The sequence below is a fragment of the Lepidochelys olivacea genome (genome assembly GCF_965140295.1).
Source record: "Lepidochelys olivacea isolate rLepOli2 genome assembly, chromosome: 10".
NCBI classification, from domain to species: Eukaryota; Metazoa; Chordata; order Testudines; family Cheloniidae; genus Lepidochelys; species Lepidochelys olivacea.
The window spans coordinates 79,028,972-79,043,466 of NC_140420.1; the positions used below are offsets into that span (position 1 = coordinate 79,028,972).

At 47.0% G+C, this 14,495-nt stretch overlaps 1 protein-coding gene across 4 annotated transcripts in view; it reads right to left on the minus strand.

Annotated features, from left to right (window-relative positions):
* Positions 1-13,973, minus strand: part of IGDCC4 (immunoglobulin superfamily DCC subclass member 4) — a 198,101-nt gene extending 184,128 nt beyond the window's left edge. For 3 of the 4 annotated variants that reach the window (XM_084641364.1, XM_084641358.1, XM_084641363.1), the window contains exon 1: positions 13,627-13,822. In XM_084641364.1, coding sequence (XP_084497490.1) covers positions 13,627-13,693 — 67 coding nt within the window. In that variant the 5' untranslated portion in view covers positions 13,694-13,822. Of the gene's footprint in view, positions 1-13,626; positions 13,823-13,930 lie in introns of those variants that run through there. The other variant, XM_084641360.1, reaches the window with a different exon arrangement.
* Positions 13,974-14,495: the final 522 nt, after the last annotated feature.

A 14,495-nucleotide genomic window follows, 5' to 3' on the forward strand; every position in this document is an offset into this window, starting at 1 on the left:
CCCATTTCTTGCCATGGGTTGGTCACACTGAAGCCCAATCAAGATGCTTGAAACGCCAGCATTGTTAACCATTCTGCACAATTTCAGTCTAAAGCAGCACATCGGACACCCTTATTTTGTAACCCCTGGTTCTCTTTCTGCTCCAACCCTCCTTGCTCTTTGCTGCTCTCCCTGCATCATGTCTAGTACCAGGGCCTGATCTTGCAATTACATCTGGGCAGGGAGACCCTATTGCACCTATGCATAAACCAAATGAAGTCAATGGGGCACCATGCAAGTGTAAACAGTCTGCCCATGTGGATCAGATGGCAAGATCAGTACTGTACTCTGCAAGCTCCTCTCGACAGGGCCCAGGTCTCATTTGTACCTAAAACCCAAACAGTTAATATTGCCATAAATCAGAACTAGCAGCTGCTGCTGGCTCCAGCATGCATCTTGATAGCAGGAGAAATTTAATTTAGTTTTGAGGACTTCTGGCCATTTTGAATAGCTGCTTTTCTATTAAAAAGAAAAGGAAATTGACTATTTCCCACCCACCCATGCCATCTCTCTCATGTAAAGGCCACCAAAGCCTTGCAAAGTCTCACTGACTTTATCCAACTTTTACTGCCGTTGAGCGGGATTAGCGTTAATTGAGCTCACCTCACACTAGCCGAGGACTATTCATTAGTCACCAACCTATAATCACCTGCATTTTCCAACACAGCCCGTACATGTATCGCTCAGGTAACTCAGATAATCCAGGTCACATTTTTAAAATGAAATCTACAAGAAACACACCCACAACCATGCCTCCCACCCCTCCAAAATACCCAATTAGTTCAGCTTAGGAAACGCCATAAAAAAGTAATACGGTGAAATTTCCAGTCTAAGAAGTTTCTGGTGAGAATATTCCCTACTAGGGCAATGTACTTTTTTTTAAACCACAACCAAACACCACCCTGGGAGTGACAGGGTTCACGGGAGCAAGAGAGCCCCATTCTGGGGCACATGGATTAAGAATTAGGCCCAGATGGGTAGAACCAGGCTGCGTGGTTCCTATAAAGGAAGGACTGCAGGGTTAATGGGGAGGGATTGAGAGAGGAGAGCTGCAGCAGGGAGCTTATCCCCTGGGACTTGCCCTGAAGGGAGAGGGCAGCAGGAGTGGTGAGGTTCCAGGCAGCTGCCGGAAAGTCTAGAAGCCGCACTGAGAAAGCTTCTACGTTCAGCTTTCTGCAGCTATGTGGGTACCTGGCTTCCAAGCATCTGCAATAGTCTGGACTTCCTCAGTGCTAAGTGTCACCCAACAATCCCTATGGTGTTTTTCTGCATTGGTGCATCTAGATGCTATGGCATAGACCAGGGTAAAAGGCTTCTCTAGCGTCAGGACACTAGTAAGGATACCTACACTTTGTCTATATTTTAGCTCCCACTGCAGGTAGCACTCGTGCAGAAAACTGCTCACAATATTACTGGGTATAAACCCACTCAGGTTGCTAGCCCGTGCTGAAGCCTGCCACGCCTGCATTACTATTGTTACCCATGTTAGCTAGATTACAGCTGGCGTGGGGATGTCTATCTTTGCTACAATTGCATCTTCGCGTGCAATGTAGACATACTGTTGGCAGCTAGCTGTGCAGCGCTGTTACAGCTTAGAACGCAGCCTCTTGGCTTTCCTAAGTACGGGGAAGGTGCCGAATTTGGGAACTAGAATGAAGAGCTCAATGAATACACACACAGCCAAGAGTCTCTCTCAGTCACTGCATCTGGGAAATCAGAACTATGCCATGGCAATGTCTCCACCTGCTGGCTGAAAGGAGCTTTACCAAAGTGCCTTGACTGGTACAGAAGAACAGAGAATAAAACGAATAATTTGACAGCTCACACTGCTGCTGAAGTGTTATTGAAAGCCTTTCACACTACATTGAACTCTCTCTGCTAATGCAAAAAATTCTGGCAGCAACAACAAACGCTAACTAAATTAGAAGCTATAATGTGCTGGCAGCTGGAAGCAACCTTCACCTAACTTTGTTTTGCGCATGTACAGAAAACCCAATGACAACACCTGAGACAACATTCCTATTCTGGTTTTCAACGAGTGACATTTGAAAGGGCATGAGATACAAAGTGTGCTCCTGTGGGCCATTCATTAATGGATCAACATTTGACATTCTGGATCAAAAGTCTCTCTCCTCAGCAAAATGTTCATTGTGCATTATTTAGAGATAAGAGAGTATAGCACAGAGAGGAAGAAATAAGTTGTATTTACTCTGATCTAGGAAAAAAGGGGCTAAATAATTTAGATCAATATTTTGTGTTCTCTGACAAAAGCTGCAATCAATAAACAACTAGTTAGCAACCCTAAGAAAAAAATCAAACCAGAGTTTCAAGTTTACTTTTCCATCACAATCATTGTCAATGGCAGTAATTTACATGGCTAATACCTGAACCTGAACCCTTCCCATGCTGTTAAATATCTCTTAGGGCACAAAGAAGGCTCCGCCATCACTGTCTATCCTGGGCTGCTCTTTGTATGTCCTCTACGTTGTTAAGTCCCATAAGTTTTCCCACTCTGAATGAATTCCTCCAAACACTCAATCAGCCCCTTTCACATGTTCTTCCAGTTGCCCAATGGCTCACCTGCCATGGCAGATGGTCTGGCTTCAGTCTTAACACATGTCCCAAATATTTCCGTCTTCTTTTCTGGATAACTTGAGAGATAAGGGATTGTTGAACTCTCTGACAAATCTCAGCATTTGTTATAAGCTCATTCCATTTAAGAGCTAGTATTTTTCTGCGGCGTTTAGACATCTATCTTTCTCTTTGGTGGATTTCCAGCTCTCTCATCCAAACGTTAAAATGGAAATAACATTGAAGTTGAAGATTTGTAATTTAGCCTTTAAGCTTCAGATTTTTCAATGACCAAATCTTGTTAAAGCTGATGAATGCAGCTCCTTGCAATGTGTGACATTATTTCCTTCTGAACATCCCCATTGGTTTGCACGTTACTGCTGAGGTACGTACATTGGCTCATTTCTTGTATTCCTTTGCTGAGTAATGCTGAGCTGGGATGTAAATTAGATTTGCTTTTTCAAAACTGCTTCTTAATCCCATGTTTTTTGCAATGTGGACAGTCTTTCAGTCTTCACTTGTATGCTGGTTGAGCGGTCACTTAGAAGAGCAACATCAACAGCAAAACCTAGACCTTCTGTTGTCATGCCATGCAATGCCTGTTTTGTACCTGTCTACCCTTATTCTCGTTGCAAAGTCAAGAGCGATGCCAAACAGGAGAGGTGAAAGAATGCATCCTTGTTTGACACCAGTGTCTATGTCTGAACCATTCACTCAAGCCTGCGTTTACTTTAACTGGGCAAACTTCACCTTGATATAAAGCCTTTTGTTGGCATACCACAGCCTTTCAAGATGGCCCAGAATGAATTGTAATGGGGGCTGTGAAATGCTTTTTTGAAAGCATTCTATGAAGTTTAGGTGATTTTTGCCATTCGATTATTATTCTTAGTGTGAAAATGTGGCTAACACATGATCTTGTGGGTTGAAATCCAGCCTGCTCTTCCTTTAGATTCACCACAACCGCTTCCTTTATTCGACTTAAGATACTACTGCAGCAGACTACCTATCCCTGATAGGAATGTACCACCTCACAGTTATCACAGTCGTTTATGTCATCTTTCTTTGGTATTTTGACTATAATCCCAGGTTTCCATTGTTCTGGAGGCTTTTCCTCATCCTAGGTCTCATTAACTCAAGCTTTCAGCATTTCCCCACTCACTTGGTCTTCACCAGCAGCTTTCTCAAGTTTTAATATTTGTACTGATTTCTTTGTCAAAGTCAATAGTTTCTTTTGACATCGGTCTCTTTAGCACCTCTTGAAAGAACTCTGCCCATCGCTCTCTTTTATCTTTTTCTGTTGTTAAAGTATTTCCTTGTTTACATCATCCTGAGGGCCTGAGGGATAAACTTGTCAAGCAGGACCTTGTTGAGCTGATAAAGTGGTTTCCTATCACTGCCTAATAGCCTACATTATGTTTACAAAATCATTCTTGAGAAGGGAGATTGCAACTATTTTTCTGGTCAACGTGGATGAGAGATTTGCAGTCAGTATTTGATCAGATGCTGGATTTCTTGTGTCCCATTGATCTTCAATGCACATATCACAGAGAGAAAAAGAGGACTTGTGGCACCTTAGAGACTAACCAATTTATTTGAGCATAAGTTTTCGTGAGCTACAGCTCACTTCATCGGATGCATTCAGTGGATGCATGCAACATGGCTGCTACTCTGAAACCTATCACAGAGAAGTGCTGACTAAGCAATAATGCATGCTGCCCGTGCAGGTATGTAAATAAGCCTCTGCGACGTATTTGCTCTAGTGACGCCATGCATCGCCAGTGGGCATCTGTAACAAGGCAACTTCCTGTGTCTCAACAGGAGTGGACAATCGACCTCAACTGCAGAATGCTCTACAAAACACTGTAAAGGGAATAATACTGGACAATCAAACAAAATGGGGCCTCAGCACAAAGGCATTTGGCTTCCTGCAACGCAGGCCCCATGACGCACCTGTGAACATGCGCAAGTCATGTGACAACCCATGCACAAGCCCCATCTCCTGCAGCGACCCCCAACATTCCAGCTAAACCTCCATCTCTCCAAGCCTCTGTAGAACCGCTCACACCTCCAACACCTGGTTCACGCCGCTTGCTCCCACACATGTCCATTCCCTCCTAAGTCTCCATCTCTCCTCCGACGCCCGGCATGCTTTCCCAACGCTTTGTCAGGAGCAGAGGTAGCACATGTGGCCGGCAGTGGCTGGAAACTAAAGTAGCTAATGGAACTAACACAGCTCAACTGAGTGACTTGGATGAGGAGAACAACTCTGTGTTTCATTTTTTGAAGTGGTTGTGATGTTAGCAGAATATGGAGTGTATCAAGTTGGAAACTCTGGGTTGGTTTGACAAACCCAAAGAAATGTGAGAAGAATAAAAGGGCAAAGATTTCCAAAAAAGAGCACTTTTAATTCCTTCCTCTGCTAAAACCAGTACATATTTTAGTTTTAAAAAATGTCATGGAAAATTCAATTATCCTCTGGCGACTCAGTGTGCCCAATCTGGAGATTTGATCCAGCCAGCAAGGTGTCATGCATAGGGATTTTAGTCCCGATTTAAGTGCAAATCTCAAGACAGTTTTAAACTATGGGGTCACCACTGATGCTCCCATGACAGATGGATAACCAAAGCCCTTGTAGGCAATCGAAGATTTTGGCCCAAAATACTTAATAGATTCAGAGGCGACAGCAGGAGAAATCCATTGCATCAAGTAATGACCTATCTGGTCACACCAATTAACTTAATTGTCTATTGATTGTTTACTTAAAGATTTGCAAGGAGGCAAAATCCCCAAGTACAGAAGGTAAAACACAAGACAGTTTGTCCCCTTCACATCCTCGCAGTAGTGGCAGTGAGTGTCAGGAGACCCCTCGAGGCAGAAGTATCCTGTTCTCAGGCCCTGTTCCTTCCTCATCTATTCGACAACTAATTCTTGAAACGTGATTGCTGCTTTTAACCCATGAAGACTTCCCGAGATCTTTCCCCATGTGGTGATCCATTTTAACCTGCTCATGTCTTGGATTGTAAAATTAAAATGGGGCCAAATCATTCCAACCCCACAGGGACAAAAGCCCAGCAGATCTGGGTAGGGAAGGGGGTAGGAGCTGGGGAGCACTGCCAATCCTCACATCCAATGCTCTTTTCAGGTAGGCCAGAGAATAAAGAGGGTGAAGCTAGAGTAAAGGTGTATTTCACTGTGGGTGAAAGGTGGGTTCCCTTGTCCAATGCTCCCACCCTCAAGCACGAGCATTGCACAAGGGAATACACAGGAGCACAGATCCATCAGAGCCATGCTGCCCTGGTCATAGTGTTTAAGGCCAGAAGGGACTGGGGGAGTGGCAGGAGGCAGTGTGGGGCACAAGTCCCCTGCGTAGCCTCCTGCAGACTGCTGCATCCACAGATTCCATGAGTCAAACCCCTGCCAGCTTCTGTGCTGGAACAAACTTTGCTCCCCCTCACTCCCGAGCCTCAGCGTTTAGCAAACGTGCAGCGCCACCAGCACTGATGCAGGAGAGACATGTCTCTTAAATATTAACAACCCTCAGACGGTGAATCTGTGTCACTGAATTAAAAAAAAAAAAAAAAAAAAAGCACAAGACAGACCCGGAGCTTCAATACCTAGGTTACATTTAAGAGGCAGAGCCAGGTAATGTGGGCCCAAAATGCAGATCTTGATTTTTTTTTTAATGCACCTAATGTTAAAATCAGGCCATACGCTGGGCAACGGGGTACATCACTCCCTCCCCATGATGGGCACTGGGTCATGTTGATCACCCACTACCCCGGGCAATGAGGTACTCAGCCTGCAATCCTTAGCACCCTTGGAGCAGTGTTGGACTTTTAACAGAAAGCAGATCCATAGTGAATCAACGGGGTTCCCCAGATGTTAGAGCAGGGAAGGCTTTAGCCCAGAAACAGAGAGAAGCCCACACGCGTAATAGACACAGAAATAAAAAGTTCACAGGAGTGTCTGTAAATTAGGAACGTCACCTATCCACCAACTGCAGGCAAAGGGCCTTGACTCTGAGAAATGCGAATGACAGAGCATGAGATACATGGAAAAACTAGCATGGGGATAAGGTGGTGTGTGGAAGACTCCCCCCTCTGCTCGGGACCAAGCCTTGTCATGCAGATTTGCTGTGGACCCACACACAATCAGCAAGTCAAGCCCTGCAGGGAATTTCACTTCTCAGCAGCTGTCACTCTAACAGATTCTTACCTTGCTTAATGTAAACACTGATTAGCTCCTCCCCAGAATGTTAAGCTTTTGTTTCTCTCTAGAAGCCAACAGAACTTGACAGTGTTTGGTTTCAGCAACCCAGCAGGGTAAATGCTGGTGAGGTCTCCTCCCTGACACCAGGAAGCTGTGCACAGAGTGATATTTAGCATCCCTAGGATCCGTAGAGAGCTTCCAGATGGCGCCCGACTCATAAAGCCGATCAGAGATATGATCACTATGGATATTATAGAGGAATGAGGGCAAAGTCAGTATTACCACACTGCGGGGCTGAGTACCAAGAATCAATTACCACACCAAGAGGACCAGACAAAGGGTCAATCCTGCAGATTACCTACACCCTCCACCACCAGAATGAGGCCCAATTTCTCATTATCCATCCAAAACTAACATTATATTCCTTGCAACTTTCCTGGCTCTCCTCCCACAATGACCCACATGGGACAACATGGGACAAGCATGCTACACAAACCACTATTTACTGCTTTTCTACTCAAACGTTTCATGGTAGAGGATGGGAGGAGGAAAGCAAATCAGAGGAAAATGGAACTTTTTTTTTTAAATGAATAATTTAGAGGTTGAAAAGCTGTACTGCCTAAATGACAATGGGCATCACCATCATTTAAAAACAAACCAGCTGTAGGTTGATAAATCAGAAATCAACGTGTTTCGGGTTACTGAAGCATGGGAATCAAATAAACGCTATAAAGTTACTTAGGGTGACAGAGTTCTCCACACATTCCCAGCCCCTTATGACATTCTCTGACAGATAGGCAGGTAAATATCAGTAGTATCCTCCCTTTACAAAATGGGGAAACTGAGGTAGAGAGGTTCAGTGGCCTGCCCAGACCCAAAAGCGTCAACATCAGAGCTCAGGGATTCCTGGCTTCCAATCCTGTGTTCAGACTGTGCTCTCCCTATAAGAAATGGAAAGCACAATAGCGAGAAAGCCACTTGATGCAAGTGCTGGTATCACAATAAAACAATGCTTTGGGGTTGTTGTTTTTTTTAACATAAAACGAGAGTAAAAAAAACCAAATTATAGACACCGGGCCAAGTTCCTCTCCTGAAGGTGACAGAGTTGCGTCAGAGTTGAATTTGGCCTAATATGTGCTAGGCAAGAGCTTATAACAAAGATTTACCATTTTCCCTTTAGTGTTACAGCTGACTGTAAAGCAAACATTTCCTTTCCACAGATACAAAAATGACTAAGATGATCATATTGGATTTGTAAATGTTTTGGGTTACCCTTCCCCAGCAGGACTAAGAATCTCTTTCAATTACCCATGCAAAAATCCCCTAACTATAATACTTTTCCATCACCCACAACCCCATGCAAAAGTTTGGGATGGAGTCCAACAACAAATTACAATGAGATTAAATATTAATTCCCATCTTAATTATGGTATCACAGCCATTAAATGCTACAAGAGTGTGCTGAGTACAGGCTGGGTCTTCTCAGAATGCTAAGTACTTGCACTAGTGGAAATCCAGCTACATTTTGCCTGTGGCTGCTGTGAGCAGCTGCCTTCCTATGGCTGACCACCACCTACGGGGCACACCACTCGAAGATTCTACTATTGTACATGAATGCTATAGTGGCCACGGTACCAGGGGGTCACAATCAAACTTTTACGCACACACACAGGGCAAGCCAGTAGTCTATGTCTCCATGGATTTCTAGTGCGCCCATCTCCATGGCATCTGGGTACCAATGTGTTCTTCATCACTGTAGCATTTAAGTGCCACACAATCGTTAACGGAGTCTATCCAAACAACCCTCTGGAAAAAAAGCAGGTACTATCCCCATTTCTTTTTAAGACGGGCAACTGGGACACAAGGGTAAATGAAGTGACTTGCCCACGGTCTCAGCAGAAGCTGAGTTGGGAACTGAATACAGGACTCCCGAGTCCCAGTTCAGTGCCCTACCCTCTAGACCAAATTCCCATAACTTGTATCAAATTTCACTGCAAAAAACAGGAGAAATGTGGAAAGGGTTTTTGGTTTGTTTAAGAGTTTAATTTTTTTTTCTTATTGCTTCAGAGTAACTTAATAGTGGTGGAATAGGAAGGTATAAAAAAAATTAAAAACATGGTGAGGCAAGCTTCTCCATAAGGAGCTGCAGGGAGAAACCCCGAAACATGCGATTTCCCCACTCACCAGATGCAACAGAAAAGAAAGAGAAACTACGCCAGAAAGGTTTCAGAGTAGCAGCCGTGTTAGTCTGTAGTCGCAAAAAGAAAAGGAGTATTTGTGGCACCTTAGAGTCGGTGCCACAAGTCCTCCTTTTCTTTTTGCGACTACAGACAAAGACGGCTGCTACTCTGAAACCTGTCATTATGCAAGGCACTGCATTTAGCCGTATGGAGTCGAAATCTATCAACTTCATGAAATTTTATTATATATGCCAGAAAGATTTTTACTTTAGAGACCTGCGCTTGGAGGTTACCTACTTATCTGTCAGAAAGACGGTCTGTCACGACAGCCACAGCACAACCACAGCAAACTCAAGACTGGGAAAGACCTGCACCTGGAAACGAGCCACGTCTGAAATCAGATTACGATGTGCATCAGTACATGGCCCTTCACAAGGGCACTGCAGATGCTACAGGGATGTAGCACACAATGGAAAACGGAGGCTCCAAGAAGTACAGCTCCCCTCAGCCCACCGTGCAAACCAACATTTGCCCACCCTCCAAAAAAGTCGGCAATCAGGTGATGCTACATCAGGGCAGATGAATCTGCATGCAGCTGACGGCCTGCAGTGAACAGGCTACCATGGCAAAAGACAAGACATGTGACCTCTGGGACAATAGCAAGACTGACTGTTCTAGGCAAAGGCACTAAGCGTATTCAGCACTCCGCAGGGCTGTGGAGCCAGCAAGAATGCGACAAGAACAAAACAGAGCGAAAGTTAGGTAATAGAGGAAGAAAACCAGTTCAGAAACCACAAAGGAGATTTTACAACAGACACCAATTACATAAATCTAGATGGATTTCATCTTATCGTTCAATTCGAAAGCTAGCTCTCTACCTCCCGCTGCCCAAATGCAAGCTGTATCCCTCTAGAGAGCCCCATGGGAAGCAAGCAGTACAAACCCCTTTGGCAGGGCCAAGCAAGAATCTTTCAAAAAAATCCTTCCTGGCTCTTCCGAGAAAACTGTATCAAATTAGACAGCAGAAGGTTTTGCAAAATACTGGGCCCAATCCTCAGCATAACTTCATTAAAGTCCATGGGGGAGGACTTTCCCACTTCAGTTTCTTCCTATCTCATACCCCCTGATGCTTGAATTTTGGATTGAAACAAGTGGCCATGGGGTCCAGTTCACAACTTTCAAAAAGCATTTCAACCTTTCACAGAATGAATTTGAGATTAAAGCAATTCAAGACTTTTGTTTTCACAGTAAAACCCACCTGCTGACCATACACACACACACACACACCCCCCACCACCAAAACCACCAACTTCACTGCTGGACCTTTCTCCACATTGTGCTATATATTCCTGCACTGGGGTGAACCAGCAAGTAACAATAGTATCGTAGAGGTCATTTTTTTTCCAGGCACAATAACAAATAGCCAATAATTAAAAAACAAATGTTGACTATTCTCTTTACACTGATTTCAAAAACTGGGCAAGCCACCATTACACATCCAAGAGAGGGAATTCCAGATTCCTTCTTGAATCTTGTTTGAAAACTAAAGTTTCAACCCTTTAAAATCATTATTATTGATTATAATAAGTATTGCAGTGGTACCCAAAGGCTCCACCCATTGTGCTGTTTGTTCAACATAAGAACAGCCCTACTGGGTCAGACCAAAGGTCCATCTTGTCTTCCAACAGTGGCCAATCCCAGGTGCTTCAGCGGGAATAAACGGAACAGGTAATCATTGAGTTATCCATCCCCTGTCACCCACTCCCAGTTTCTGGCAGCCTGAACACTGCTCTCCATCACCTCCCTCATCCTCTGCCTCTCCCCTACACTTCTCCTGCCATCTGCGCCTTTCCTGCCATACAAACACACAAGGAACCATGGCTCCTGACCCAAAAATCTGACAAGTTAATTTTGAAACAAAAAACTACAATCTTGTACCATGAGCACTGTCTGGAGCTAAAAGTTAAGGCCACATGCTCCAGAGCATCTAAAGAGATGCTCCCCTTGGATGACAATGGGCAACTTTCCTGTACCATTGTTCATTTACACACACAGCAACAGTAAATTTTGTGAGCATGCAATTCTGCAGCTACATTATGCAATAATCTGGCCCTTAAAATAGCATCAGTAGGATTCAGCATCAACTCCCAGTATAGACAACAAGAGCAGTCCACATCTCTCAGGATTAATACATCCCTGCATCCATCCACTCATATTAAAAAGGATTATCTTTGCAGCTTTAAGGGCTAAAAACTTTAATAAATGGAAACTTCTACTCTGCTGAACCTGAATTCATCAGAGGACTGAATAAATACATGAAGTGAAACAGGCATGACGCTCCTGGCTTAAATCTTTGTTTTGTGTGTTTATCTTAAATCAAAAAAAACCTAAGTCGAGCAGACATTTAACACACATGCTATTGCAACAGTGAAGTTGTAGCAACCCATGCCTTTCTAATACTTTTTCAGAGATGCAGTTAAACGCTTAAATGGGCAAGTGTACACACTGGAAGAAGCAATGCATCCAAAGGTCCACAACATGAACGAACCTTGGTGAAAGCTTCTGTGGTTAAACACAGAGTCAAGGATTTAGATCCGAGAGATGTGTACGTGAACACGTGCACACCGCTCATTCATGTAACCAATCCCTACAAAGAGTGGAGTGACTGGTATGTTTATTATTGGATTACTTGATTGATCAACTAAATATTTGTTAATATGGTAGAACTAAGAAACCTGCATTGGTAGGCAGTAAGCTAGCGAAGTGAAAAGTAAAGTCATGTCGCTTTTTTTTTTTTTTTTTTTTAAGGTATAAAGAGGTACCTGGGCCTGACTGGAAGATATTCGGAGCAAGATTTCACGCTCACCAAGAGGTTCCCATTTGAAGAAGGGAAGCGGTTTCCATTAGCTACACAAAGCTTTCTGCAGAGCTTCCCCTGCTTGAAAATTACACCTGGATGTTTTGCCGAGCATCACAATGAGCACGCACAACGCAACCGCCTTGCAGAGCCCGGCGGGAGCACCCACTGTGTCCCCGCTAGCCAGGAGCTGGCATTTCAGGCCCAGACCTTCGGAGTCGGCCGGTGGCTGCATCAGAAATGTGGATTTGAGTTCTCAACGCCCTAAGATCGGACCAGCAAGTTCTCCTCCGCAGACAGAAAGAGATCTCATGCTGTGGAGGCAAGGAACAGCCTAATCTCAGAGCAGCCTGAACGCTGCTCTCCATCAATCCTCCCTCCTCCTCCGCCTCACCTGGCCTCACCCCCCTCTCTCCCTTGCTGCCTGCCCCTCCCCTCCCCACTCCCCTCAGTGCTGAGCCGGCCAGAGGGAAATGGCCCCTCTGAATTAGCCCACCCAAATCTAGAGAGGAGAGGCCAGGGCTCCCCTTGTGATAGGAGCCCAGCAGTAGCACTGGACCCCGAAACCCAGCTAGCCTGGGAGCCCGGCTCAAGCCTGGCTCAGACCCGAAGGCTGGGGGTGGGCACAGGGTTGGGGGGAGGGGGGGGGCGACTGCTCTCCCTGCCTTTGGGGCACGTGGCTAACCCCCACCCCCCAGGCCCGCAGACAGAGGGATTCCCCCCCGCCACAGCCTGCCCCAGCGCTGGCCAAGGGGGCAGCTCCCACCCCAGGGCGCAGCTGCTGCCCCTCTTCCCCTTGCAATGGCTGGGGCAGGCAGCAAAGCACGTGGCTGGAGCAACCCCCCCCCCCCGAAGCTCCAGGAGAGACGCCGGGGGCCGGCAGCGCCCCGGGGCACAGGCCTCTTCTCCCCTGGTCTCCCGGCGGGGGGCATGGGCTGCTGCCAGGAGCCCAGCCCCCAAAGCAACCCCCCCCCGGGACCTCCAGCCCGGGCTCCCCCTCTGCCCTCGCCCCGACACGCCTGGAGGCAGCGCCCCGCTCCGGAGGGAGCCGCCCCGCCCGGGGGCAGCACATGGCCCCGAGCGGGCTGCGGGCACCGCTCCGAGCTCGCCCAGCGCAGCTGTAAACGCGGGGTGGGGCGGGGTGGGGGGGGCTAGTAAATTACCCCCCCCCTCCCGGACCCGCACGGAAATTAACTCGGGATCTGCCTGGCCGGGCGCCCCCTTCAAATCCCAGCCCGGCCCCGCGAACTTTTTGCGACACATTTTGTGCCCGTCCCCCGGCCCCGCGCCTGCCCCATGCCCCAGCCCCGCCGGGCACCAGGCGCTGCCGAGCCCGGCGGGCTGTGTCCCCGCTTCCCCGCCGCGCTCTCGGGGCTGGCCCCGCTGGCGGGCGCAGGGGCCGGGCCGCCCGGGCAGCGGGGCCGGGAGCGGCTGCCTGGCCGTGCCCGCAGCGGCCGGGCTCGCTCTGCCGCTCGCGGCTTCGTGCCCCAGCAGCAGCCCCCCGGGAGGTGCAATTCCCCCCCGGCCGGGCAGCTGCCTTATTTTATGGCCAGGGGTGAGGTGCACGCTCCCATTGCCAGGCGGAGAAGGAAGGGAGCGGAGCCTTCCCCAGCTCTGCACTAGCCCCCTGTGTTGCTTGCTCAGAGGAGGAGGGCAAGGGGCTATCCCCCTAAATACAGAGTCCTCCCCCCCCCGCCCGCCATCCCCCACCCCCTGATCCCCCACCCCTGCACACAACACACAGAAGAGAACCCCAGCACCACAGATTACCTTCCACAGCCAGGACACAGAAGGTCAAAGAGAAAAAACAGAGACAAAGCAAGTCCTCCAGCGCCATGTAAACCCTTAAAATCTCCGGGGGGGGGGGGAAAGCAGGACTCTTTGAATGTCCAGAAGAAGAACATTTAAGAGGGGAGCTGAGTCTCCCTCCACTCCATCGCCATCTTGTGTGAATATTAGAGACTATGTGAGTTGCTTGCTTGCACACATGCACACACGCACACACACTCAAGTCCCACTTTAGGTGTCCACTAGAGACGCCTGAACCTCTGCCAACAACCCAGCGCACACACACCCCTTTCTGTTTCTCCATGCAGCAGCATGCTGGAAGCTTTGAGGGAAGCAGATTGGTCACTCCTTGCTGAAGAGCCCAGCTCTGTGTGCAGGGTTAGCAAACAAGAACCAGAGCATGACAAAAATAAAAGGACTGGTGGTGGGCTCTGTATGTCTTTGTGGGTCTGGAGAGGAGGAAGGGTCATCTCCCGCTTGCACACCCTGCCAGTATTTAGCAAGGCTGGGTGACCCAGAAGAGTGCTATTTAAAAAAATAAATAAATAACGGACTATGTATTTATTCATTCAACAGGTTGCTAAGAGCTTCAGGAAGTCTGACTCTATTCTCCCTTCCCCCAAGAATATGTAGGATTTGAAGGATAAAAACATTTCACGCTTAGCACTTTTCCTCTTCAAAGTGTTTTGCAAACACTAATGGGGAAGTGGCAGGTCAATTTCAGTCCCAGATTAGAATATTTTTGGAGAGGGAAATGGGAGCACAGTCCATCCTTTACAAAAAGATTGCCCAAGAAATGCTACCGGGAGGGAGATAGATAAATAAATAAATATTTATGGGGAAACAAACAT